Source organism: Pteropus medius, unplaced genomic scaffold (genome assembly GCF_902729225.1).
Source record: "Pteropus medius unplaced genomic scaffold, Ma_sr-lr_union100, whole genome shotgun sequence".
In the NCBI taxonomy this organism is placed as follows: Eukaryota; Metazoa; Chordata; class Mammalia; order Chiroptera; family Pteropodidae; genus Pteropus; species Pteropus medius.
Window position 1 is genome coordinate 234,184 of NW_024354503.1, and position 27,092 is coordinate 261,275.

The window sequence follows — 27,092 nt, forward strand, 5'->3', positions numbered from 1 at the left end:
GGCCTAAGGGAAGTGGCCAGGCAGCACGGAGCAGCCCCCTCCCTGCATCCTGCTGACCCGCTCACTCCTGCCAAGTGCACCCTTGGCCCCTGTCTCCCCAGCTCCTGCCTCTTTCCTGGGGTGCCTGTTTATGGCTTTGTACATACTTTGGGTGGGCCTCCCCAACTGGGCTTTTCCGATTTTGACTCTTGGTCCCTTGAGCTTGCCTCACGCCATCTCTTTTTGCTCTCATAGTGACCCAGTATCGGTCTTTCCCTGGACGCCAGCCTGGCCTGGCGCAGGCGAGGGGGAAATGGACAAAACCAGTGGTTCTTAACAGACACAGGTTAAGGTATTGTGCTAAGGACTTTACGTAAATTAACTCCCTGAATTCTCCACCCTGTGATACAGACATTGCCCTCGTTTGCAGAGGAGGTGTCTGAAGTGCTGAGAGATTGCATAATGTGCTCAGGGTCATGCAGTCAAGAAATGCCACCAACGGGATTCAAACCCAGGGAGTCTGGCCTAATCGCTCTGCGCCCAGTATAACCTTAGTAGTTGCGGTTGTTAATTACTAACTGCGTGCTGGCGGGGTCCTGACGCCTTTGGCGTCCTTTGCCCCTCTCACAGTGAGCCTAGAGTTTGATAACTTTACCCACCCTGCGATCGAGCGTGGGTTCCAAATGGTCTGTCGAGACAGGGCAGGGCAGGTGGTGTGGGTGGTTCCTTGCACACATTGCTATCACCACCATATACCAGAAATTTACACATATTATTTCTAATCCTTTAAAATCCTCATTTTGCTAATGAGAAAACAGGGCCTTTGTGCCTTAGCAGTGATTCGGCCAGGCGGGGAAGCAGCGGCCCCAGGGTTCTTATCTAGCGCCCTCTAGTGACACCAGTTGTGTACTGCACACGTGATTTTTCTCAGCGTACCCGAGCCTTTTCTTCATGGCTGCTCTGCTCCATTCTGCAGGTTGTGTACTTCCCAACTTCAGAATAGCACTTGCAGTTGTGCAGGTCACCACTTGCATGACCATCCCTTGGTGGCCCTGCATCCCTTGATGTGGAATTGGGTTGGAGGGAAGTGTACCTCCTGCATGCAGACTTCAGTGACCCCCTCAGTCTTGTAGGGAAAAGCCCTGGCTATATTAAGTCTCTGGCTACGGGTGAGGACTGAGACCTGAGCACTGTCTTGGCAGGATGTGCCTTGGTCAGGGGTTTCCTCCATCCTATGTATAGAACGAACAAGGCAGAGCATAAATTAATAAAAACATAAAGAAAATAAAAGCTGGTTGGAACGAAAACAAGAATGTGGGTTGGCATAGATGGTGGCAGGCCTGGAAAGACAGCCAGAGTTCAGACTTCATTCTCTTTGCAGTAAGGGCCCTCGAAATGTCTGCGCAGAGCTGGGTTTTAGCGAGACTAAAAGAAATCTCGTGAGTGGAGGAGGGGAGGCTGGACACTAGCTGGAAACTGCAATGGTCAGGGCAGGAGATGTGGGTGGGGCAATGCGTCTGGGAGGGGAGGCCCGGTGGGAGAGGAACTGCTGATTGGATGTGGGAGCGGTGAGTGGGCGGAGCCAGATTTGAGAGACTAGAGAGGCATCATTAGTTGTGCCAGTTTGCAATGTGGAGGGAGACGTGGATTAGTGCCTGCCAGTTTTTCTCTTCGCCAACCTTAAAATGAACAAAGACAGCCCACTCCCCCAATCGCAGCTCCTCTTCGTCATTGCCCCTACCTCACCCACAAGGGACGAAAAATCTTTAAAAGGGGTTAACACTGACACACAACACTGTCAATACAGGGCCCCCTCCGGATGGGCGGGTAATTGGTCTCGGCTTCCCTGCCTTGTTTGCCTGTATGAAGCCAGTAACCTCCAACTAATTTTCTTCTGCTTCAAGCCTCAGAGAAAATCCAGTCAGTCTGCCTTGGTTCAAATTCTGGTGGGGCCACTTCCTAGCTGTGTAATCCTGAGCAAATCACTTAGGCTCAGTTTTCCCATCAGTAAAATGGGGAATAATAATCACACCTTCCTTACTCTCAGGGTTGTGGTGGGCTTTACATAAATCAGTGTACATATAGAGCTTGAAACAGTGCCTGGCATATAGTAAGACCTCAGTAAATGTCAGCCATTATTACAATTATTGAGAATGAATGATTGGCCCAGAACAGCTGGTAGTTGGGCTGATAGTTTTGTTCATTCATTCATTCAGCATATATTTACTGACAGCCTAACATGTGCTGAGGCTAAAGGAGTGAACTAGGAGTTTACCTACTTGGTCCATGTTTTCTGTGAGAGCAGCTTTGGGTAGTCCTCACACACTCTCTAGACCTTGGTCTCTCCATCTCTGAAGTGGGGACCTCTCCTTGGTCCTCTATGTACTGACAGGAACAGAGGCCTGGGGCAGAAGACTTCCTAAGACTCAGCTGCCCATTGTAGCACAAGACTTTTCCTCTAGGGAGAGAGCACCCTAAGGTTAGAAGTAACCAAGCAAAGGCTAAGCATCCTTGAAGGTCTCTCTCTACACTGAAATGTTAAGGAAGTCTAGGACATTATTAATTAATGATGGAAAGGATAACGTTAGGAGCACACTCACAGAACTTCTGAATTTTTAAGTTCAAGACAATAACAGTGTGGCCACAAGGTGGCATCACCACCCAGGCCCAAGCTTGAATTTTTTTTTTTTTTAATTTTAGCAAAGTACAGATCATAATATAACAAACATCTGTGAATCTAGCACCCAGAATGAACATGTTTAACATTTTATCGTTTTCTTTAGTTTTTTTTTTAAATAAAGGCTATCAAACATTACAGCAAAAGCTAAAGCAGAGGGACTAATATTCTATCCCACTATATATTACTAATTTTTCAAAGCTAAAATTTATCGGGCAGGTCCTCTGTGTGAAATAGTTTAAATACTCATTCTGTTTACATCTGCACTCCCCCAGTTTCATGGTAGTGGAGAACTTAAGAGCTTTGCCAAGTTAACAGAGCAAGTAGCAGAATCGGAAAGATGAATCCAGGTCCCTGGGCACCAAAGTCTATTGTGCACAGCACCTCTCGAGTTTGCTTCTGCTCAACCAGTAAACCCTGGGCTGAGGGAGTTACTACAGAGCTGAACACATTTCCATTGTACAAATGGGAACACAGAGGCCAACAGCTAGCACTGGCACAGCACTGTGAAGTTTGCAGATTACACCAGGGTCATTTCATCCCCTCAACAACCCTGTGAGGTGGGAGCTGTATTGCTCTGCTGACTATTGCAGATAAGAAAAGAGTGACCCAGAGTGATGGAACCTAAGTCTACAAAGCTGGGAAGCTGCAGAAACGGGATCCCAAGTCTGGTCTTTATGACTTTCAGCCCAGGCTTGGTATACTACACCCTGATCCTTGGGGCCTGGCAGAAATTGTCACGATGATGCAGGTGGTATTGGGAGGGATGACAGGCCTCCCCCTCCCACTGCACAGACCCATCTGTGGGCAAGACTGGGGCTCTAAGTGCCAAATAATGGCTCAGGGAGTGAGCAAGGGGTACTGTAGGGTCTTGAGGTTTCTCTGACCTGGGTTTCAGTTCCACTCGATCACTTGCTGCTGGTGACCTTGCTTGAGGCCCTTGGCCTCTCTGAGGCCCTCAGCATTATTGCAGAGGTTGGAATAACAGAATAAAGCCCCTGGAACATAGTAGGGCCTTTATACGTGGGAGTTGTAGGGGCTGAGAATGAGTAGCCCCAAGATGTGCCTCTTGGTACCCAGATTCTTTTGAGCTAAAGGCAATAAAGACCCTTGTGCCTCTCCCTTAAAGAATTTAAATTTGGGGCCTTGCCCATAATAAGAGTTATCACCAGAAATAACCTTTTTTGACCTATCTATATGGCCGGACAAACATAATTATTGAACATCTGCTCTCCTTATCCATCTGTGAAGGACCTGAAACTGCAGGCCCCTAGCCTTATCCTTAGCTCTGGATGTCAACCTCATTTCCCTGTCTCTGAACCAGTGGTGTATGTGGGGTTCCCATACCTATGTACATAATTAAATTCGGTTATTTTCTCTTATTAATCTGTCTCTTGTCAATTTGATTATTAGGCCAGCTGGAAGAACCCAGAAAGGCCAGAGAAAGTTTCATCTTCCCCCACAGAGGCATTACTTTTCTTTTTCTGTGGAGGGAAAACTCCCTCCTCCCCCCCACTTTCTAGCTTTCCTTTAGATTGTTCTCCATTTGCTTTTTTTTTTTTCTATAGCGATTGTCACTTTACAACTAAACATCTATTATGCTTATTGTTTATTGTGTCTCCTTCTAGAATGTAAACCCCACAAAGCTGGGGATCTTGGTTTTGGTTACCATAGTGTCCCAATTGGTCAAAACAGTGCCTGACATTTAGGTGGTCAATAAATGTTGAATAAATGAATGGAATCCACAATATTAATCTGCACAGTGTCCAGTAGAGACTCTTCTTAGCCAGGGGAAGAGATATACAGCGGGGTCACACCCAGGATGCCACACCTTTACCTGCAGTGACTCTACCCCCACCTAGCCTAGGGTTTCCCAAATCTGCTCACGCTCTGTTAAAGTGGAAGCGCTAACACGTCAGGGACTTCATTCTTAGTGTCTAGCGCTGTGAGAGGATGGTAATACTCGAAAGACCTCGAGGAGGAGGTAACCTGCTGTTTAAAGGTTTGAAGAAAGTATTATATAGATTATTATAAATAATATATAATATTATATATGTACATGTGTGTATATATGTGTGTATACATATGGCTGTCAAGCGATCTGCCCAATATCTCCCCCAGGTAGTGTGGTGATCCCCACTGCGGGTGGGCAGCCCAGCATTAGGGGCCAGTCCTAGATAAAAGCAGGTCACAGTCCCCTCCTCTGAGTTCGTCCAGGGCCGCTGCCTCCACCACATGTGGGTTGGGAAAGGGTATGCGGGACTGTGGAGGCTGCTACAGCTGGGGAGGCGACTTGATGCATCTGGGGCACCCGGATCGTCCCTCCGCAGGCCTAGGGTGCTAGGGACCCCGCCCTCCCGCGAGGCGGGGGCTCTGCTCTCCCCGCCCACCGCAGGGCGGGGCGCAGGTTCCGCGGCCAGGGGACCGCGCTCCAGGCAGCACCCGCCGGCTCCCCCGCGCGCGCTGGCCCCTCGCAGCACCTCCCAGGCTCCCTGGGCGCCTGCCTGGCCCGCCGCCGCCTCTTCCGCTCGCAGCCCCGCGGCGCCTGCCGCATTCACCGGCAGCGGAGCAGCGCTGAGCGCCCCAGGTACCGGGCGCAGGCGGGAGTGGGGCCCGCGACCCGGCGGCCGGGTGGGGAGGGGGCGGAGGCGCGGCTGCTGCTCCTTCTGTCCCCGCTGGTCTGCACGGCGTCCCCCCACCCCTGCCCGCCGCAAGGTCCCGTGTCAGCCCAAGCCCGGGGGGTGCCTTTGCACCGGCTGTGAGAAGTGCCTTCTCCCGGGCTTTGCCCTGGCCAGTGGGCCGCTACCCTGCGACCCCCAGCACTATGGCTCCCGACCCAGCGCCCGCACACACCCACCTGCCACAGCGGAGCTTGCCCCACGCCCTAGAGCGCCCATTGGCCTCTTGCTCCCCCCTCCCCGGGTCCTTGCCCCGGGCAGGCACCCTCGCCCCTATCTTACCGCCTCTTCTAGGGGGTTCTGCTCTCACCCATCTAACCTCCAAGAGTCCTCTGGCTTCCCCGTCCACCTGACTTTCCGCCTGCTCCCTCTAAGGCACTTTGCTCCTCACCAGGTGCCCCTCCCTAACTTCCTACCCGTTTGATCCAGGTGTCTCTGCCCCACACCTGCGGACACCGGTGTAACCCCTCTCCATCCTCTTCCGGTCGCCGCCCTTTGATTGATCGCCCACCCCGCCCTTCTCTTCCCACTTGCTCCCCTTGGGGGAAGGGTCTGTTCTCAACGACGAACCCCTCCAAGTCCCTCACCGTGTCTTCCCGCCCATTCTCAGGACTCCTCTCGGGCCTCGCGGCCTCGCTGTCCACCCTCAGCCCCCATGGTCCCAGAGCCGGGCCCTGCCCACAATAGCACCCCCGACGGGGGGTCGGGGCCGGCGTCGGACCCCGGTGGCAGCGGCTGGGTCGCGGCCGCGCTGTGTGTGGTCATCGCGCTGACAGCGGCGGCCAACTCGCTGCTCATTGTGCTCATCTGCACGCAGCCGGCGCTGCGCAACACGTCCAACTTCTTCCTGGTGTCGCTCTTCACATCGGACCTGATGGTGGGGCTGGTGGTGATGCCGCCCGCCATGCTGAACGCGCTGTACGGGCGCTGGGTGCTGGCGCGCGGCCTCTGCCTGCTGTGGGCCGCCTTCGACGTGATGTGCTGCAGCGCCTCCATCCTCAACCTCTGCCTCATCAGCCTGGACCGCTACCTGCTCATCCTCTCGCCGCTGCGCTACAAGCTGCGCATGACGCCCCTACGCGCCCTGGCGCTCGTCTTGGGCGCCTGGAGCCTCGCTGCGCTCGCCTCCTTCCTGCCCCTGCTGCTGGGCTGGCACGAGCTGGGCCGCGCGCGGGCACCCACCCCGGGCCAGTGCCGCCTTCTGGCCAGCCTGCCCTTCGTCCTCGTGGCATCAGGCCTCACCTTCTTCCTGCCCTCGGGCGCTATTTGCTTCACCTACTGCAGGATCCTGCTGGCCGCCCGCAAGCAGGCCTTGCAGGTGGCCTCCCTCACCACCGGCACAGCCGGCCAGGCCTTGGAAACGCTGCAGGTATCTGGGGTGCGCAGGGAGACCCGGGCTGTGGGATGGAGAGGAATGAGCAGCCATTGGGTGCTTATGGGGCGTCCACCACTTAATAGACACTTGCTGGCCATCTCCAAGTGGCCATTCCCAGCTCCCACCTTTCTTCTGAACTCCAGCCTCAGTGCCCGTCAGGATGCGAGGCAGGCTTCCGGAAGGTACCATGCAACAGGGAATTTGTGGTGTTCCAACTCTCCCACCTGCTCCTCTTCTGTCTTCCCCATGGTGGAAAACAGCACCATCACGGCATCACGCCAGAAACGTAGGGATTCATTAGTGAAAACTGGTGGTGCTGCCTCCTAAACATTTGCCACCTCCAGTGCCACCTTCCTAATCCAAATCACCATCGCTCTTACCTGGGAGTCTCTGAGAGTCTTCCACTGGCTCCCTCTGCTTTCACTCGGGACACACTCCTATCCATTTTCTGCACAGGGGCCAGAACAATTAAAAAGAAAAAAAAAAAAAGTGATCACATCACTCCCTTGCTTCAAACCCTTCAGTGGCTCCCCACTGCTGTCAAGATAAAGAGGGGACCCAAGTCAGGATCCTTCCCCCTGCCTCTCTCTGCACGAGCCAAGAGGCCTTTCTGGCGATTCCTAGAAAGCACTAGACTGACTTTGCGCCAAGGTCTTGGCACTTGTTCTCTCTGCCTGAAATGTTTTCCCCCGGAGCTGCCCACAGATCGCCCCTTCCTGGAGGCCGTCCCTGACCACTCTGTCGGCAGACCCGCCTGTCCCCCGCCCTGCTATTCCCTAGCTAAGTCCCCAGTTTATTTGCTCATGATCTGTTGCTCCCGCTCGAATGTAAGCTCTGTGATGGCCGAGTATACTGAAGATGAGGTAGGCCCTGCAGTGTCTAGAAGTGGAGCACCTGCTCTTGTCACCCAGGCCACACAGCGCCCACCTGAGGGATGGGGTTTGAGACTGACCAGGCCTGAGCCCCAGAGAATTAGGCCCTGAGGAAGGTCCCGACTAGGCTCTCAAGGCTTATCTTGGTGTAGCTCAGGTGGAAGACGCTTCTGCAGGATGGAGGGGTGCCTTGTGAGTCACTGGGTGGATGGGAAATTGGCTGAGGGCTGAAAGGCTATCACCCTTGTCGGCAGTCCCCTGGAGCAGCTTATCTCTCCCACCCGGTGTTGCAGCTGGCCTGTGGACAAGGAGAGCACAGCCCTGGGTGGGCAGGAGGTCCTGGCTGCAGGCCTGCTCTCTCCCCCATCTCCGTTCACTGGAGAGCATTCTTGAGTCTCAGCAGGTGGCTGTGACCCTGACTTTGTTCTTCGGTGGTAGGATCACTGCCACGGGCCATCTCCACTCTCTCTGGGTTCTCGTTAAGGACCGTTTCCCAAACTTTAGGCAAAAGGAACCACCTCGGGCTCTCTGGCTTACTATTCCCTCCACCCGCTTCCCCACACACTTCTCAAGCCGCTTCGTGCAAATGTACTTAGCATTTTATTTGAATCATCTCACTTATTTTTTTACTTTCATGGATTTGTTTAGGAAGAAAACCTTTCTTGTCCAGAAATGGAAAATCAATATCTTTTCCGTAAATAGAAAGTGATCAAACTCAATTTCAGTGAGGTTGCAGAACCCGGCAGTATTAATGAAGTCCAGTTGGGATGGTTGACGTGACTGAGCCAAGGCTGCTTCCTTTTTGTGAACTGCTAGACGGATGCTAAAGGTGAGGTAGCATCGACATGAGACTTTGTCATGATGTAACCAGAAGACCTGGATGAGAATTATAAAGGGCTAAGGTTCCCACTCTGTGATTCGGTTATTTTATGGGGCGTCCATCTACCATCTCAAATCATCTCCCATTGCACTGTGGGAAGCTCTGCTCTAGGGACTAAGGTTGGGAGAAGTCGGCTGGTGAGGTCAGGGTGGGAGGCGTCTTGATTCTTGGATCCAGGAGGGTCTGTGACACATAGATGTCCTTTCCATAAAGTTACTTGGCTGGTACCAGGATTAGATCTGAGCTTGCGGCCTCAGAACCTGGGCAGGCGTTCCCCACGTGCTAACAGGCTCAGCGCCACAGTCTGAGCATTCACTATGTGCCAGGAGCCAAGCTGAGCTAATCCCCAAACGCCCAACGAGGCAAGTACTACCGTCATCCCTGTTTGACAGATGGGGAAACTGAGGTTCAGGGAGAGGGGTGGTGACTTGCCCAAGGTCACACAGTCGGTTAGTGAGGTTCAAGCTCGGATCGGACCGATGCTGAAGCCTCAGTCCGTGTGTGTGGCACTGCTTTTGGCGGTGATGCTCTGTTAAAACACTGCCTCAGGGACACCACCTTGTGTCCTTCTACTTCACGGGCTGTGCCTTCTCAGTCTCCTCTGTCTGGTGCTCCTGATCTGCCCCCAGCGGTGGCATCCCTGGGTCTCAGTCCTCCGACCTCCTTGCTCTTTTTCCACATTCAATCCCTGGCGAGTTCATCTTGTCACCTACACGCTGGTGGCTTCCAGCCCGGGCTGCTTCGTTAACATGCCCCAAACAGAACTTGGGTTTTCCGGGCCCCAGCCCTCGTCCTTCCTCACAATCTTCCTCTTATCAGTTAATGACAACTCTGTGCTTCTAGTTGCTTAGGCCAGGAACCTCGAAGGCAGCCTGGGCACCTCTTTTACACCCCACATCGTGTCCTCTTATCTCCACGTCCAGTACATGGGGCCACTTCTCGCCTCCATCACTGCCCCCTGGCCCTGGGCTGGGGCCTTTCGCCTGCTGCCTGGGTCACTGCAGAAATCTTCCTCTGACTTCCCCATTCTATTCTTGCTTCCTTTCAATCTTACGGAGCAGGCAGAGCAATCCCTTCAAAACCTAAGTGCTGTCATGTCGTTCTTCTGCTCCCATGGCCTTGCATCTCGTCACCCAGCCCTTTGCTTCTTCTCTGGCCTCTTCTCCTTCCTTATTCTTTCTCTTTTAGCCACACTGGCCTCCGGGCTGTTCTTCGAGCCACAAGCACACTCCTGCCTCAGGACTTTTGCACCGGCTGTTCCTTCTGCCTGGAGCGCCCTTTTCCTGCAGCTCCACGTGCTTCTCTCTGCAATTTCCATCCCGTTTTCCCAGCCTCTGCTCAGTTGTCGACCAAAAGTAGCAACCGCCACACTCTCCCAGTTCTCCTCCAGCCCTAAGTTTCTGAGTCTCTGTTCTCAGCAGCACCTACCACCACCTGACATGTGAGATACTTTCCCATTTGTTTATCCATTGTTTATTTCCTCCCACTAGACTGTAAGCTCTATGAGGGCAGGAACTTGTCACTTTGTTTATTGCTATATTCCCAGGACCTGAAATAGAACCTGGCATATCCTAAGTGCTCAATGCATGTTGATGGAAGAAATGAAATGAACACAGTGCTTCACAGAGCTGGCGAGTCAATCCCTGTTTACACTGCTTCCTTTCTTCCTACCCCTTTCACGATCAGGTCTTGTATCTGGTGGATCCTATGCTTTTTAGTACATGTGTTGAGGACCTTCTTTGTGCAGGAGCTTTTCTAGGCTGTGGACACCGGGGTGAACAGGACTGAGAAGGTCCTACCCTCTCGGGATCTGTGTTCTAGTCGGGGGAGACATTGATCACGAAATCTTGTCACGATGAGGGTTATAGAGATTATAAGAGGATGCCTCACCCAGTGAATATTCAGAAACTATCATTCGATGTGTGTCTGTTTGCAAACTGAAGCAAAGAGGGCATAATGAGCCCTAAAACCAAATGCTGGGAGGGGTCTTCATGGGTCATGTAGGCCAGCACCCTGCCTCCAAGGCAGAATGACCCATGGGCCCCTCAAGCCAGAATGTGTCTATGCTAAATCCTCCCACTCTTTGGAAAGACTTTTGGTTAGAATGTGGCATGTCAGACCCTGCCCCTACCCTGCTTCCCAAACCGCTCGGCTCCGAAGCAAGCCTTCTGTGCCCGTTTTCCGTATTGCCCGGAGAATTGCCTGTGGTTTGGGAACTTGCTTCTGGGACGTTGCCTTCACTTTGGTCTCCTGTGTCGTGACCCTTTTCCTCCCACTAGAGTCGGCATGGGGGAGGCTCTCTCAATACCTAGACCTAAAGGAACTGATAAGAATGAACAACACTCGGGGTGCATTGGACCCCTTTCCTCCTATTTTAAGCCCTATTTAGCCCTTAGCTCCCTTTCCCAATCCAGCCTCTAGCTCCCCCACAGAAGGAAGGGAGTTGGGCACAGGTCCCAGGAGTCCTTGCATCTCTGGGGTTGAGGACGTGGGAGCTGAGCAGGCTTGAGTGTTTTATCTCCCCACCCCCGACACCCGCCTATTTATGTGAGCAGGCTTTTAAAAGGCCACTGGTTGGCTCCGTGGTTTCAGCCAGGCCTTCCCAGCCCCAGGGGCTGTGAGAAAGGGGGTCATGCTTATAGCTGAGGCAGGGACTGTGGGCTGGGGATGGAGAGGGGGTGTGGGAGGTAGTTTCAGAGTGAGATGCTTCCAGGGCAGGAGACGCAGAGGCAGAGGCAGAGGCAGAGGCAGAGGCAGAGGCAGAGGCAGAGAGAGAGAGACGTGTGTGCCCGTGTGGGAATGGGGCTCATCCTTGGGAGGGTCAGCCTGGTGGAAAGCAGCCGCAGGAGGCCAGGCTGGGGGTTCCGCTTTCTTAGCTTCTCTCTGTCTGGCAGGATTCCCGTGTTTCCGGGGTCTATAGCCCTCTTCCCACCATCCTCTTCTGTACCTCATGTTTCTCCCCTTCTCCCACCCGTCTCTCCCTCAATTCCATCTCACCCTATTCTCTTCCTTCCTTCTGCACCCCTATCATCCTCTCTTCCTTCTTTTCCATCAATTTCTTCTCCTTCCCCTCCTCACCGCCTTTTCCCACCACCCCACCGCCTTTTCCAACTATGCATCATTCTGTCTTAGCAATCCACCTTCCCTTCCATCTCTGCTTCCTCCTCCTTCTCCTCCTCCTTAGAGGAGGAGGAGGCTGTGATCACAGAAATATCTCAGAGGGGAAGGAGAGGGCTGCACTGGGGAGAGGCTGTCAGAGGAGCAATGTCGAGCATGGCAGGCTCGGCTGCTGCTGGGAACAAGGTGACTTGGTGCAGCCAGGCTGGGTGCAGGACCTTGTGTGTCTGGCTGGTCATAGCTTCAAATCCTGCCTCTTTTCCATCATGTCCAGATGACTATGGACAAGTCCCTCACCTCCCTGTACTCCAGGAGAAATGCTATTTATCACTTGAGGCTGTTTGAAGAACCAATGAGATAATCTACATAAACCTGGCACATAGTAGATGCTCAACAAATGTTAGTTCCTCTCCTTTCTTCTTGTGGTAAAATATATGGTTCTGAGGAGCTCACCCCTTTTAAGGCTTTCTAGGAAAAAAAAAAAGCCACCATCGCTGCCACCAGCATCATCATCACCATTATTAAAGAGCTAAACTGGACACTAGTAACAATGAGTAACAACGGCAACATAGCTAACACTTATGTGGTACATACTATGTGCCAGGCACTGTTTGAGTAACTCTATATTATCTTACTTAACCTTTACTACAGTCCTCTGAGGTAGATGCCATTCTGAGTGTCATTTTGCAGGTGAGAAATCTGAGGCACAGTGAGGTGAAGGACTTCGCTGAAGGTCCCTCAGCTAGTTGGTAACAAAGCCATGATTTGAAGCCAGGCAGTCTGGCTTGTAACCCTCACACTATGATTAGATGATTATAAAGATTTTAAATTACACAGGGAATGCGCAAGCATATTTTAAAATAAAAATTCAAACAGAGATGGAAGACCTCTCCGACTGCCATCCAGTCACCTTCCTCTGCCAGGGTCACTCATTAATTTAGCATATATCTTTCCAGTCTTTTTCCAATATGTTCATATATCTGTTTACATACCTAAAGAAATTTAGTGTTCTGTGCATTAAAAAAAAAACAAACAAAACAAAAAAAAATGGAATCATGCTGTGTTGTTTTACAACTTGTCATTATCGCTTAATAGGTCTTGGAGATCTTTCCATTGGATTGGTTTATTCTTTTCGACATCTGTGTAGTATTCTGTAATGGGATGTACCATGATTTTTAACCACTCTCCTTTTGATGGACATTTAGGTGGTTTCCATTTTTTTCCTATCACAATGGTGCATATTCTTGTGTGTGCCCCGTGCGTGGGCATGTGCGCAGGTGTTTATAAACATAGGAACCTGTAAGCAGAATTGCCTCCTGAAAGGACACTGCCAAATTGTCCTCCAGGTGGCTGCCCTCTGACAGTGACATGTGTCATAGACATGTATAAGGGACACGCAAACAACAGAACATGGTCACGAGGGGCTGCGAAGTGGCTACAGGGCAGGGAGAAGTAGGGAGGCGGAAGTTAGCACTAGTCAGACCCTAGGGTGTGGGCTGGTGGTTACCATTGGCTTCTGTTCCATGAAGGCCTCTCAGTGACAGAGATGGGGTTTCTGTAACCCCACCCTGACTGTGGCCCATGGGTGCCGTCCCCACAAATGGAAGCAGCATGGGAAAGTGGAAGAATTGGTTTCTGGAGCCAGAAATGACTTTGAATCCATGACTCAACACTTATCTGTTGTGTAGCTCCTGTCAAGTTATTTTGCCTCCCTGAACCTCATCTACAAAATGGGGATAATCCCTACCTTCCATAAAGACTGAACGGCATAACGAATATCAAATGCTGATGCATAAGTAAGTGCTCAATCAATGGGGATCGTAGTGCTGATTTGGGGTCTTGGTCTGAGGCCTTGTACTAGCCCAATGTGACCCTGGGAAGGTCCTCTACTTTCTCTGAGCCTCAGTTTCCTTCTCTCTTCCCCTTTGCCTGTGTTCTTGGGTTAACTTTTTGGGGAGAAGAGGAGAAAGAAAACCCAAGGTTCTTCCCAGGAAGATTAGAGAGGGAATCTCAGATTATCTTTACTCCATCTCTGGAGCTCCCTGCCCTGCCGATTGCCCCAAAGATATCTCCCCAAGTGCCTCAGTTCTCCTCAGTGCCAAAGTCAAGGCTCTCTCTTGGCTTCCCTCTTTCAGGTAGTCAGGGGCCAGAGGGGTACCTGTATGGGTGGGGCCTTCTGGAGACAGTGGCTCCCCACTTCCCTATTGTCTGTCCCCATGGATGGCAATTCGAAGCCATGGCAAACCTTGAGATTATTTTGAAGCAGGAGCTTATCCTCTAGGCTGACCACGATGGGGCCACAGAAGCCATATGGAGATCACTCTGGAGGAGAGAACATGAGAGGAGGAGAGAGAAAAGCAGATCTCCTTTTCCTCCCCTGTTACAGCATGTTGAGTCAGAGCATTTGCCCTGGCGTCTATGCTTCTTTGGGGAGCCAGAGCTGCTGGCAGAAGGACAGGGCCCCCAAGGGTGCTAAAATTTCTCTAACCTCATACATACACCATTGAGCCAACATCAGGGTGACCAAGTATTTAGCTTTTACTCTGCGTTAGGCACTGTGCGTGCATTTATTATCCATGGCCTCACAGCAACTCCATTGGTGAGTATTATTTCTCACACTTTACGGATGTGGAAACAGAGACTCATGCAAGATCACAGAGTAAGTGAGTGGTAGAGGCATGATTTGAGGCCAGATCACTTGTGTTAAAAAGCCTCTTGCTTCTAAAAACTCTTGCTTCTGTACAGTGCTGCCCCACTAAGACACAGGGGAGAAAGCAAAGGGCTCTCTTTGGCTGGTCTTTGTGAATTTGCCCTTGATATTCATATAACCAGACTTCACCTAGATGAACACACTGAGGGCCGGGAGTTACAGTGTGCTTCAGCTCCCGGCTCCTGCCCACGGCCACCCCAGAGTTAGACCCACGATCCTATAGAAAGATAGTATGGAGCTGGAGTTTCAGCACCATGGACAGGAAACCAATTCCAGCTACCCTGGGGAGGCGGGGAGGGAAGGGCAGGGCTCGAAGGGGAGCTCCTGCACCTGGGAGAGGGATGCGGGGTTTGGCTTTGGTGCTTTCTGGAGCTGACACATCTTGGCTTTGCCTCCTCCACCCCCTTACCATCTGCGAAGGTTGCCAGGGAATCTGGTTCCCTTCCTGCCTGCTCCTGATTCTTTCAACCACCCAACCCACCACTGGTTGCTTCATGAACTAAGCTGGGCTCTCACGCAGCTTAGAAAATGTTGGGAGGAATTCCTGGTTTTCAAAGCCCAGATGTGTTCCCTGGCAGCGCACACACCCTTTGCGTAGCTCGATGAATTGTGCATATCTCTGCACACCAATATTTAATTAAATCGTGAATATTGGTGGGTCTCTCTTTGTGTAAGTCTTACGTATGAAAATTCAAATTGTTTGCAGCACATGGTTTAGAGGAGGACTTCACATTCCAACTTTCATGGACCCGTAGGGGTTCATGGATGGACTGCAAGGTGGTCTCAGAACCCTCAGGAATTGTGGGAATTATTTGTCACGTGTGTGTGTGTGTATGTAAAAATTTATAAGCTTTTAGTTTTCTGGGGAGCAGTTTTATAGATTTCATTAGATCTCTAATGGGCTCATGAGGTTGAAACGTTATGGGAACTGCTGGGTTAAAGTGCCATCTAGTTTGGAGAGCCTGTCTATGTTTGGGGACTGCTAGTCACCTGGGTGAAAAGTCAGACTCTAAGCTCCTCATCCCCACATCCTCCTTTCTATGGCTCCTGTGAAGCAGCTTCTTTCTCCTCCTTCTCCACATTCCTGACCTTGGAGTCTATGTTTGGGAATGGAGATGTCTGCCAGTCCACCACATAATCTGAGTTGTAAAATGCCAAGGTCACTAGCACCCCTAATAATTCGCAATAGAGTTTATTGTAAACATTTGCTCTTTGCGGATGTTTTAAAAAAATCACTTTATATTTTGGAGCATGAGCGTAATAGTGCAAGCAAAAGCCTCACTCCAAACAGAGTATGCAGAGAAGCCATATACAAAGAGATTGCCAAGCCCTGGACAGCGACAGGGCCTATTTTGTCAAGTACTCAATTGAAGCTAATTCTTGTGGCACCAAAGGCTTTGAGAGGTGCTGGGACTCACAGTTGTGTGTGTTGGCCCCTATGGAGTTGACCTTCGCATAGAGGGTGGATTCTTTGAACTGGGTGATATCTGTTTGGGGCAGTGTTTCTCTGTCTTGCTATATTTCCTAGGGCTCCTTGTGAAGTGCTGGGTCAGGATTAAGGCTCAGTCTATTGTTGGGGTCAGGGCACAGTCTTGGGCTAAGTCTGGTCCAGGATTAAGGCTCAGTTTGAGACCTTGGTTATATAGGGCTCAGTCTATGGTAGGTATCAGGGATCAGATTGGGACCATGAGCAGGGCTTGGTTTATTGCCAATGTCAGGGCGTAGTCTGGAGTCAGGGTCAGGCCTCAGAGCCAGACTACAGTTGGGGCTCAGTCAAGGGTGAGGGCTCTGTTGCTGGTACTAGGGTTCCATCTAGAATTAGGATGGAGGCTCGGTCTGGGGCCGAGATCAAGGTCAGACTGGGGCTCTTTCTCAGCTGACTCATGTGGCTTTTCTTTCTGCAGGTGCCCGGGACCCCACACCCAGGGCTGGAGTCGGCTGACAGCAGGCGTCTGGCCACCAAGCACAGCAGGAAGGCTTTGAAGGCCAGCCTGACACTAGGCATTCTGCTGGGCATGTTCTTTGTGACCTGGTTGCCCTTCTTTCTAGCCAACATAGCCCAGGTAATGCCAGTGCAGGGGGCAGGTGAGTCTAGGCCTTCCTAGGGAGGCCCTAAGTCCCACCCCAGCCCAGACATGGGGAGGGAGGAGGGTGGGCTGCCTCTCATGGTGTACGTGTTTGTGTCTATCCCAGCCCTGCTGGGTGGGGTGGTCTGCGTCTGCCCTGGGACCAGGCGTGATGCACCCCATCCCTCCAGGCCGTGTGCGACTGCGTCTCCCCAGGCCTCTTCGATGTCCTCACGTGGCTGGGTTACTGTAACAGCACCATGAACCCCATCATCTACCCACTCTTCATGCGGGACTTCAAGCGGGCCCTGGGCAGGTTTCTGCCATGTCCCCAGTGTCCCCAGGAGCGCCGGGCCAGCCTGGCCTCACCCTCTGTGCGTACCTCTCACAGCGGTACCCGGCCTGGCCTGAGCCTACAGCACGTGCTGCCCCTGCCTCAGGCCTCTCACACTGACTCTGACCCAGGCTCAGGAGGCTCCTCAGGCCTGCAGCTCAGGGCCCAGCTGCTGCTGCCGGGAGAGGCCACCAGGGACCCCCTGCCGCCTGCCAAGACTTCTGCCGTGGTCAATTTCTTCAACATCGATCCTGTGGAGCCCAAGCTGCGGCTGCATTTTCTTGGTGCACCCCCGAACTGATCTGGGTTTGGAGCTGGTTGGTGGAGAGCTGGACTGGATGGAACCAAGTCCCCGAGTCTTTGGGCCAGCTCTTGGCTGAGGCCAGGAGGCTGCAGGTCTCCTGGGAGCCTTCCGAGCTCCAGTGGGGTGCACTGAGTCAGCCCTCACTGTCCACTCCAGGTCCCCTACCTGAGGGATAATACCTGGCTCTGATAGTTTTCTCCAAGATGCTCCATTGCCAAGCGTCACTTGTGGCTGTGTGTAGAGGATGGATGGTGGGCTCTGGGATTGGGGAAGAGAACCTCTTGGTTCAGATTAAGCTGAAGACAATCATCTTGTTTGCACATTCCATCAGACTGCAAGGGAGGGATGCCTATGTCTGCAGTGATGGATTAGGGTGGGGCTGAATCCCTCACGCCTCTTAGTTTATGGGCCATCAGCATCAGGATCCTCTCCTGGGAGTTTGTTAAAAATGCACACTTCTGCCCCCACCGTGGACATGCTGAGTCAGAATCTGTGTGTTAGCAAGATTCCCGATGACTCATGAGCACATTAGTTTGAAGTGCGCTGGCTTGGATGATCCTTACCCTGAGGATGGTGTGCCGGACAGTTTGTGGACAGGCCAGCCGCTCAGGATGCATGTGGCTTTACAGGAAACTCCCGAACCTGGGAGTCAGGCATAAATTGGAATCTCTGCTCCACTGCTTACTAGCTTTGCACAGGTTACTTAACCTGAGCCTTTAATTCCACATGCAAAATGGGGTAAGGATGCCTGTCTCTTGGGCTGTCATGAGAGTTAGGACAATGTTCATAGGATGCCTGGCACCTGGCAGGTGGCCAGGAGGTGGTATGTGCTACTGTGATGACTTCTGGCCATCCCCAGCCCCCTGGCCTCTGCCCATGGGCCAGGAAGGGCTATTTGTTCCCATTTCCCCACCATCTTCCTTCTCTTCTTCAGCCCCGTGCCTGCTCCCAGGCTGCTGCATTGCCTCTCCTGGGGCAAAGGGGCAACTGGTGGTTTCTTGCTCAACATCTGGGGTGCGTGTCCCTCTGCCTTGGGCTCCTTTGGATCTGAAAGGAAACCAGCTGAAGGGGACAGAACCTGCCCCTGGCCCTACCTCTTTCTGGCCTTCCCTGGGTCACTGAGGAAAATGCGAGTGGTGGCCACTCAGGTCAGTAGAGTTGAATAGGAGCTGTCCCTGGTGTGGGTTGGTGACCTCGGGAGGCAGGTGAACCCTGGTACAGGGGCCTGCTTTTTTATTTTTCATTTTGAGGGTGTCTCGGTTCCTACAGTTGACCTGCTGTAGGCTCATTTTCAGTCTGTGGTCTTTCTTATACTATCCTCCCCTTCCTCCCAGCCCCAACCACATCCCATCAACACAAACTCCCAGGGGGGCCTTTGCTGCTGGTCTGCTGCACTCCTTGGTGCTGATTAGACTCAACTCTGGCCCTGGTTGCTGGAGGCAGAGGGGCCATGGTGCTTGTTGGGGCTTCAGTTCTGCCCCCAGGTTTCCCCAGATGGACTCTCAATAAACATTAGCTGAAGGCAGTGGCTGTGGTGTGGACTGAATTCGCTTGAGGGGCCATTCAGGCTGGAGAAGCAGCTGGTGAAATGGGAAGGGGCCCTGGGCACAGATGTCCTGCTTTGCTTTGAGATCTCAGCAAAGTCATTTTCCCTCCTGGAGCCTCAGTTTTCTGTGGGTGACATGAGATTTCGGACTAACAGTAGCAGGAATTCTATAAATACTTGTCATATGAACAAATACACGTCTCCCTGAGGACCAGTTCAGCTCCAAAACTCGAATTCCTCCTGCCTCTCCCCCTCCCCGCTGCCTCCTCCAGAGCTTGTCAATACTTTCTCTGCCTTGATTTCTCCACCTGCACAAAGGGTGGGGATTATCTCTGGCTCTGTCATTCAGGGACAGTGGGAGGAACAAACGGGAAAGTTCCCCCGGATGCAGATACAGTAGTTAAGAGCTTGGGCTCTAGAAGTTGACTGGCTGGAGTTTGAGATTGACCGGTGATGTGATCTTGAACAGGTTACCTAACCTCTCTGGGCCTCAATATCTGCATGTGTGAAATGAAGATAATAATAGTAGCTACCTCATAGGGTTGTTGTGAGGGCCAGCTGAGACGATCCATGTAAGTACTCTCTACATGGGAAAAGTAAATGGTAGCTATTACTCTTTATTTTTACAATCATCATCATCTCGGTTCTGCCACAGGAAATCCTTGCCCCATAAAATTCATTCTTGCCACCAGGCCCAGTTCCTGCCCACACTGCAGCATTTACTCACCATGCTCTGTTACAATTATATCCAGGGTCACCATGTAGCACAACTTTGGGGGGTAGTGCCCTTCACATCACGCCTCTGTAGTTGTGCAGTGCCCAGCCTGCACGGCTGTATGTGGCAGATCTGACTGGACCTCCCAGGAGCAGAGCGTGTTCCCCACTTGCATCTGCTCCCCACTTGCGCCTGCTCTGCAGGTGAGTCATTGGTGCTTATTGGCTGGCGGGCAGCCCTGGAGTGGATGGAAGAGCAGGCAGATACCTGGCTTTACTGAGGCCAGGGGAGAGTGGTGGGAGGGAGCCTCAGGCCCCAGAGAGCTACCTGGATCTCCTGATGGACAGCCAGACCCCAACAGGTGTGACCTGGAGTACTGGAGGCCCATGGCTGATAGTCCTGGGCCTCTCACCTGTGCTTGGATGACTTTGCAGGGGTCCGGCCTTGCTTCCCCAGAGAGAGACCGTCATATTTCTACAATTCTCCCTCTTTTCAATTTCTTGCTTTTTAATGCCAAAACCTTTGATTTAGGAAAGGCACTGCTGGAAATTCTTCAGAGCTCACACGGGGAGCCTGGTGGAGGTGGGTAAGAGAGCGCTGTAGATGCAAATCTGGGAAGACGGCTCAAGTCCCCTTTTGGGGTCAGTCCAGCCCTGGGCAGGGCCCCTGAATCTCACTGGCACAGCTGGGGCAGCCCAGTGGGTTGGGGCCCATGCCATGGCTGCAGATCTGGGAGCTCTCAGTAGGGCTGGCAGCAGCAGGAAGGGAGGCCCCTTCAGATTGGTCCAGCCTCGTTGGCACCTGGGCTTGGCTGGGGTCAGTGGATGTGGCCACTGTGGGTGTGTCTCTGGGTGTGGGACCCTGGTTTTCCCTGTCCTGGTCAGTAGTCTTGTCTGATGAGGAGGCGGCTGCTGCCTGGTGAGGCTCCTTTTGAGACAGGCTGCTGGGGGCCAGCAAGAGCCCCTTTTCGTCCCAGCCTGGCTTGGTGTGGATCCCCACGGCCTTCAGGATGACATCCATCTGCTTGGCATAGTCCAAGTGTCCACTGACCTGCAAGAGGACAGTGAGTGAGGGCCATGGTGGGTGGCCAGAGCCCGGCCCGCCCTAGGCCCTAGGCTGAGCTCCCTCTGCCTCTAGGTTCAAGGTGGCTCTAGAACTCATTAACTAAAGATGAAGGAAGTTTCTCTACAAAATCTGGGTCTTCTGGGGGCAGGAAGGAATCTCTTGACAGACAGAAAGTTGGAGCGGAAGTTCTTCTCTGCCTGCTGCCTTAGGTTACAGCAGAAGGGCTCTGCCGCTCACCAGCTCTGGGGCCTTGGGCAAGCCCCTTTATCTTGCTCACCTCCACTTGCCTCAGCTGTAAAATGGGGACAATAAGAGTGTCTACATCAGAGAGCTGTTGTGAAGATTCCCCCAGGTAAAGCCCCCAAACTGGAAATAGAGCTATGGCGCAGAGTGCAAGGTGCCTTCTACAACTTACTCTCTCCCTTTTCCGTCAGTCATTAGAATTCTGATTTATAGCTGGGTACGTTCTCCGGCCTCCCTTACAGCTAAGTGTAATGTTTTGACAAGATCTGGCCAATGAGATGAAGCAGTAGTGTTATGTGGTGCTCCCTGGAAGTCTCTTTAAAAGGTGGCATATTCTTCTTTTCCCCCTACTTCCTTTTTCTTGTGGGCCGGAACTGAGACATGATGGCCAGAGCTTAAGCGGCCTTCTTGGGCCATGAGTTGGCTCACAAAAGTCTACTTGCTTGCTTGCAGGGGAGCAAGACAGAGGGAATTTTGGCTCCTGAAGACTGTGGAGCTACCATACCAGCCCTGAATGGCTTATTTTGGCCTTTTTTTTTTATATGACAGGATCAACTCTTGTATGTTGAAGCCACTTCAGCTGGGCCTCTGTTATATGGATCTGAATCTTCACTAAGACAAGGGTCAAGAACTCAGAAGTGCCCACCCCTTCCTTCGAGAATAGAGACATCTCATTTTTGTGTGGGATTGTATCAGTGAATGAAAAGTAGGGGTGTGGTTAGAATGCTGGATGCCTAACTGTGATAGTAAACAATGCTCGACACATAGTAGGTTCTTAATACATTTCAGAAAATGAACTTATTGGACATGCTCCTTGACTGGTGTTGGCTGCTAATTATAGATGAAGAAATTGAGCCATAGAGAAGAAGAGTGACTTGCCCAAGGTCATAGAGCTAGGACATGTCAGAGCTGGAATTTGAATCAGGTCTCTTCTCTTCAGAGAAAATCAGGGAGAGGAGACTTTACAAATCATTCTCATTTTACAGATGAGGAATGTGAAGCCCAGAGAGGGCTGGTGGTTTGCTTAATGACACACAGCACGTGAAGAGGAAAGCCATGTGCTGTGCTTGAGATGCTGCATGCAGAGGCTGCTTAGTGCAGATCTGCTCCCTGCAATGGAGCCTCGTGCTCTCTCAGCCGATCTAGGGGGTCTGCTTTAGTGTCAAAGGCAAGCACAAGGCAGCACATGCCTTTAAGGCCGAAGAGGAAGGTTTTGTTTAAAAAGAAGATAGGAAAAGACTGGGGAGGCTGGCGTGGGAAATCCCAGGAAATAACACAAAGGCTTGGCTGGTACCATCTGCATTTCCATTTGAATCACAAATCACACTGGGTTATTCAAGTGACTTTTTTTTCAAGAAAAAAGATAGTTCTCTGTACAGTTTTGTTATTTTATCATAACCAGAACCTGCCTGCATCTTGTTCCTTTCTTTACCAATTCCTTTAAACAGTGTGCAGTGAAAACGCGCACATGTATACACGCATATAAGGAGCTTTTCAGATCCCTGGGTTCAGGGCGGAGGTCAAGGTGGGGCAGTGTCCTTTTCTAGAGGGTGGACACTAGTGGCTGCCAGGCATTAGGAGACACCTAAATTTGGGATCTGAGAAAAAGGGGGTTCCAGCTTTAGCTCTGCCATCTTACTAGTAACTAGGTGAGTCCTTACAATGTCCAGAACCTCAGCATCCTCATCTGTAAAATGAGATCGTAATACCTACCTTGAATGTCTGCTACAAGGGTCTGGCACTTTGTAGGGACTCAGTATATGCTGCCTTTTATTATGATGTTCCATATATGACCCAAAATACTCTTATAGGGATAATAACCAGTTAGTGATACTCACCTCATGGTGTTGGTGGGAAGAAATAATGCAAACCACAAGGCACAATGCCTGGCACATAGTAGGTGCTCCATAAATATAAGTTCCCTTACCCTAATTTCCTTGGGAGGGAGGAGTTAGCTAGACTGATCCATTTGGGAACTCAATATGGCTGCTCAAGCTCCAGCCATCACGTCTGAACTACAGCCAGCAGAAACCTAGACCCATAAGGACAAAAGAGAACTGCCTCCCTTCACCTTTTAATGTTGGTGAAAGGCTGGTGCCAGGGCTGGATGGAGGCAGGAAGGACAGGAGGAAAGGGGGGTGTTTGTGGCTACTGGCTACAGCTGATTCCAGATGGGAATTTGACTGTGCAGCTGTTCTGGAACACACAGCTCTGCCCCTCCTCGGCCACAAGCTGGTCCAGGTCTCAGCCATCCCTAGATCTTGAGCTGCCATTCTGCAAAGATTTGGGTGGAGAACTCTCAGGCAGGGTTCCAATTTTACAGTTAGGAACAGCAGGGGTGAGGTGGGTGGGAAAAGACTATCTTCTTAGCAGTGGAAAGTTCTGGCGTGGCTGACGTTGGATAAGGATTTCAGCCCATGACCATCTCCCTGGCTGTCTTGATTGAAATCTGCCACTCATTGGGATACATGCTGGATGTCACTGGTGCTTAGAAGCCTTCTTTGACCTTCTCACATTGGTTAGAGACCTTTCCATACTGCTCAGGGACCCTCTCTGAGATTCCCTGTGACAGCATTCACCAAACGGCATTGTCTTCATCTGCTCACTCATTTGTGTTTTCTGACAGACTGTGAGATTAGGGACCACTTCTAATTCACCTCTGCTCCCCACGGCCCGCCCTGTACACTGTGGGTACTCACTGAGGGTGTACACGGTTACTGGATCCATACAGTACGAAGGGGCCTCAGCACTTCCTGTTTCCTGTTTCCTGCAAGACACCTCGACTTACCCAAACTGAGGCTGTTGCTTCCCACCTCTACCTGCCCCACAACTCCTTCCAAGCCTATCTGGCCCCTTCAAGTTCTTTACTACTTGGGCCTCAGTTTCCTTATCTGAAAAATGGGGCTAATACAGACACCTATACCATGTGGCCCTTTGTGAGGATTCAATGACATAACACGTGTAATGGGCGTTGAGTTAGAGTCACTGACCAGAAGCCACAGAGAAGTGTTAATGTCGGCTCTGCACTAGGTTTGCTGGGTTCATCTGACTGTACCACTCACGTGCAGTGTCCCTGCCCGCAGCCTCAGTTTTCATATCTGTACAATGTGGTTACTATTCCTACGTAATGGGACAGTGATGAGGATCAAATGTGATAAGATCTGCGAAGCCATGCCTGTGCTAAGTTCTAGAAGCCAGGTGGCATTTCCTTTGGACACGAACGGTTCAGAGACCCCGGGCTGGGTCTCTGTCCTCGGAAACTTCACAAGTTGGCCCCTGGGGTGGCAGAGTCTCCTGCTCACTGCAACCCAGTCCCTACACTGGGAGCCAGGCTGGCCTTTGTCTGCTTCATTCACCTTGAGATGCCCCTGCCTGTGACAGGGCCAGCCCCTCACTCACTCCTGGCTCAGGCTTGTCCTGAGATCAGGAGCCACCTCAAACTTCGTTTGGGGCAGGTGGCTGATTCTGGGGTGATTCACAAAGGGCCTAGCAGCCTAGCCCACGTTTGGCCCAGGCAGGGAGAAGGCAGCCCCTGCAGTCCCTGCTCCCAGCACAGGGCTGCCCCCAACAGCAGCAATGCAAACTCTTTTGCCAGCAACTTCTCCAGCAAGAATTTTCAAGGAAAACCAGAGGGCTGCACAAAGGCAATGCTAATTACTCTAATTACCTAAAAGAGGAAAGCACTGCTTTTGTGAAGTGCTCCTAATGTGATAAAGAGCTATTATTAGGCAAGAGCTGGGAAGCTGCCATGAAGGCAGTCGGAGGAGGAAGTCTCTGAAGCTACTGGTCCAAAAGGCACAGCTGAAGGTGGTGATTCAGGCAGGAGAGGAGGAAACTAGTATTAAATGAGGGCCTACTATGTGCAAGCATCTCACATGGGCTGTCTTGGAAGGTAGGTGATTTCCTCCATTTCATAGATGAAATTGAAGTACAGAGAGGTTAAGTAACTGGCTCAAGGTCACATAGCCAGTATACTAGTGGCCAAGCCAGGATTCCAGGTCAGGCTTCTCTGGTGCCAAAGGGTGTGCTCTTCCCAGTGTATCCTATTCAGAGGCTTCCTGGGGGCAGAAACTGGATCTTGCAAGGGCTTTGTGGCATTTATAAAGAATTTTCATTTAAAAGGAACTTTCAGTTGTTCCTTCTTATGTTTGATTCTTCTGGCAGATGGAGACTCTTGGAGAGATAAGGCACAAGGTCACTTCTCCCCATCCCCCTTCAGGGTACGGGGACCCTCAAATAAGACATGGGTCAGGAGGCATCTCTCTGAGTCCTGTGGCTTCCTGGTCTTGTGACGCAGCTTACCTCACTCCCACGGGGAGGTGGACAGCACAGGCTCTGGACCTGGTTTCAGAGTCCAGATCTACAAGTCTGGCACTGTGAGTCCATTCTCTCAAGTCTCGGTTTTCCAGTCTGTGATGTGGGGATGCCTCATACCTACTATGTGGGTTGTCGTGAGGTTTACATCATATGAAGCAAGTCTGTCAGGGATAAAGATGATCTACAAGGCTTCCAGTGGCTCTGGGGCTAGAAGCTCATGTCTGTCCTGGGGAGACTGTCTCTTTAACCAGGAGTGGTCGGTTTCATGCACGAATGAGTCTAGAAACTCCTCTTATTCTTGAGCCGACACCAGCCCCAAAGCTCCCAGTTAGAAAGGCACAGGCTGCTCCATTTGTGTTCTCCTGGCAGGTTCGAACCTGTCTGCTAGGGTCCTGGGAGTTTGGGGGAGTGAAGATGTAAGCGAAGACGAGTTGGCTCCAGCAACGGAGTGGCAAGTTGAGTGAAAAGCCTAGGGGACGTTGGGCAAGGACACGGGCCATGGGCTTCAGTGGCAGAAATGCCTAATAAAAGTTTTGGTTTTAAGTTTTTTGTACTAGAACTCCCCTAGTCAGGCTTCAATAAACACGCAGGCCAGTGTTAGCTGTGCTGGTGGGGGAGGGGTCAGGGTGCCCAGCTTCGCCCACCCCCAAGGTGCAGTGGGGTCGTTGGAACAGGCTGCTGGTAAGCTGCAGGGAGAAGCCAGAGTGCTTCAGGGTGCCCCTTCCCCTAGGGATTTTCAGGTGCCCAGGGAGAGATCTGGTTTGTCTGCTTTCAGGCAGGATGGTGCGGCTGGCTCAAACTGTTATGTGAACCCTGGGGAAACTGGGTTATGCTTGGGAAGCGCCTGGCACTTGATAAATGGCAGCCACCAATGCAGTAATTGGAAATCAAAGTTTTTGTTCCCACAGGCCCCTGGCATCACCGGCTGGAGTCTGCTTGTGGCTGTAACTCCAGCTCATTACACTCGCCCTCATGGGAGCGGGCACCCCTCCCGCTGTTTCTCACGTCTACCTGAGTGGGGCACTGCCCACGGGCTTCAGACCTGGTTTGAGCCACATTCCTGCTGTATGACTCGGGGCAAGTGCCTTAGCCACTCAGAGTCTCATGTTCCCATCTGTACAACGGGGATACTGATGCCTGCTGAAGACTTAGGGCAGAGCTGGGAATCGAGAGCGTCCACACGTGAAGCCATCAACTCCCTATGATAAGGTGTGTGCAGGTGGACAGGGTTCCTTCAAGCCTAAAAGGTGGATCTAGAAACTCAAAAGAGGTTCGTGTGGCTGTCCAGGTGGCCCTTTTTCATTCCCGGCAGGAATTCTTTTAAACTGTCTGTACCTGCAGTCCAGCCTGGTCGTGCTGTGTAAGAATCCTTGGGGGGTAAGTTTAATTGAAGACTTGCAGCCTCTATTCCTAGAGATGGATTTAGAAGGTCTGGGCAGAGGGCCCTGGGGTCTGTATTCTAAATAAACTCCCCAGGTGATTCCAAGGTGACGGTTCTTGGAACGCATGTTCCCTGCTCCGCATTCCAGTTTCACAGCTGGGCGATCAGGTGCTTCTGCTGTGGTCTAGCCCGAACCCTCCACCTGCATCCTCTGACCGTCCTGACTACTAATCCGGGGTGGCAGAGCTGGGGGTGGGAACAGTAGGAGTACGGTGAGCTGAGTAAGGAGGCCTGGGGTAGTGATGTAGGGGCCAGAGCACGGGCTCTGGAGATTCAAATTCAGGCTATTAATTGCTAGTTGTGATAGGAACTTTTCTAAGCCTCAAGTTTCCCAGTCTGTGAAACAGGGGTGAACAATGCCTGCCCCAGAGGCTGCGTGAGGATTAGAGATAATGTGCATAAAGGGCCTGGGCACAAGGATGGTGTCATAAACAGGAGTTACCTCTTTCCAAGCAAATTCTATGATCTCCCTCCTCTGGGGCAGAATGCGCTGGGGCTAATGTCCCCAGGGTGGGGGCTTGGTGGCTGGAGTAATGAGCCTTCCTCACTGGCAAACACAGAGCCCTAGAGGGACAGGCAGTACTCACAACAGAGGACAGGTCCACGTTCTCCACCCTCCTGTCCTGCAGCATCACGGGCTGCAGGCCAGCGACACGGAGCTGCACCGAGGACGTACGGTACACGAAGCTCAGCAGCCAGTCCCCCCTGCGGGCAGAGAAGGGGATGGACGTCAGTCCTGGGGGAGCCCCAGGGCAAGGATGGGCCATGCCTAG

At 51.9% G+C, this 27,092-nt stretch overlaps 2 protein-coding genes across 5 annotated transcripts in view; one reads left to right on the plus strand and one right to left on the minus strand.

Annotated features, from left to right (window-relative positions):
* Positions 1–5,821: 5,821 nt before the first annotated feature.
* Positions 5,822–18,686, plus strand: HTR6 (5-hydroxytryptamine receptor 6). Its single transcript, XM_039854529.1, has 3 exons — positions 5,822–6,703; positions 16,193–16,351; positions 16,546–18,686. The coding sequence occupies exons 1-3, from the start codon at positions 5,990–5,992 to the stop codon at positions 16,987–16,989; spliced, it is 1,317 nt and encodes a 438-aa protein (XP_039710463.1). The 5' UTR covers positions 5,822–5,989; the 3' UTR covers positions 16,990–18,686.
* Positions 18,687–19,135: 449 nt separating this feature from the next.
* TMCO4 (transmembrane and coiled-coil domains 4) overlaps positions 19,136–27,092 on the minus strand; it is an 84,436-nt gene continuing 76,479 nt past the window's right edge. For all 4 annotated transcript variants that reach the window (XM_039854521.1, XM_039854520.1, XM_039854518.1 and 1 more), the window contains 2 exons: positions 26,907–27,024; positions 19,136–20,303 (listed from right to left, as the gene is read on the minus strand). In XM_039854521.1, coding sequence (XP_039710455.1) covers positions 19,896–20,303; positions 26,907–27,024 — 526 coding nt within the window. In that variant the 3' untranslated portion in view covers positions 19,136–19,895. The remainder of the gene's footprint in view (positions 20,304–26,906; positions 27,025–27,092) is intronic.

Coding starts and splice junctions, on each gene's coding strand:
- HTR6 (XM_039854529.1), top strand. CDS start 5,990: ATGGTCCCAGAGCCGGGCCCTGCCCACAATAGCACCCCCGACGGGGGG. Junction 6,704..16,192: donor AGGCCTTGGAAACGCTGCAG/GTATCTGGGGTG, acceptor TTCTTTCTGCAG/GTGCCCGGGACCCCACACCC. Junction 16,352..16,545: donor TTCTAGCCAACATAGCCCAG/GTAATGCCAGTG, acceptor CCATCCCTCCAG/GCCGTGTGCGACTGCGTCTC.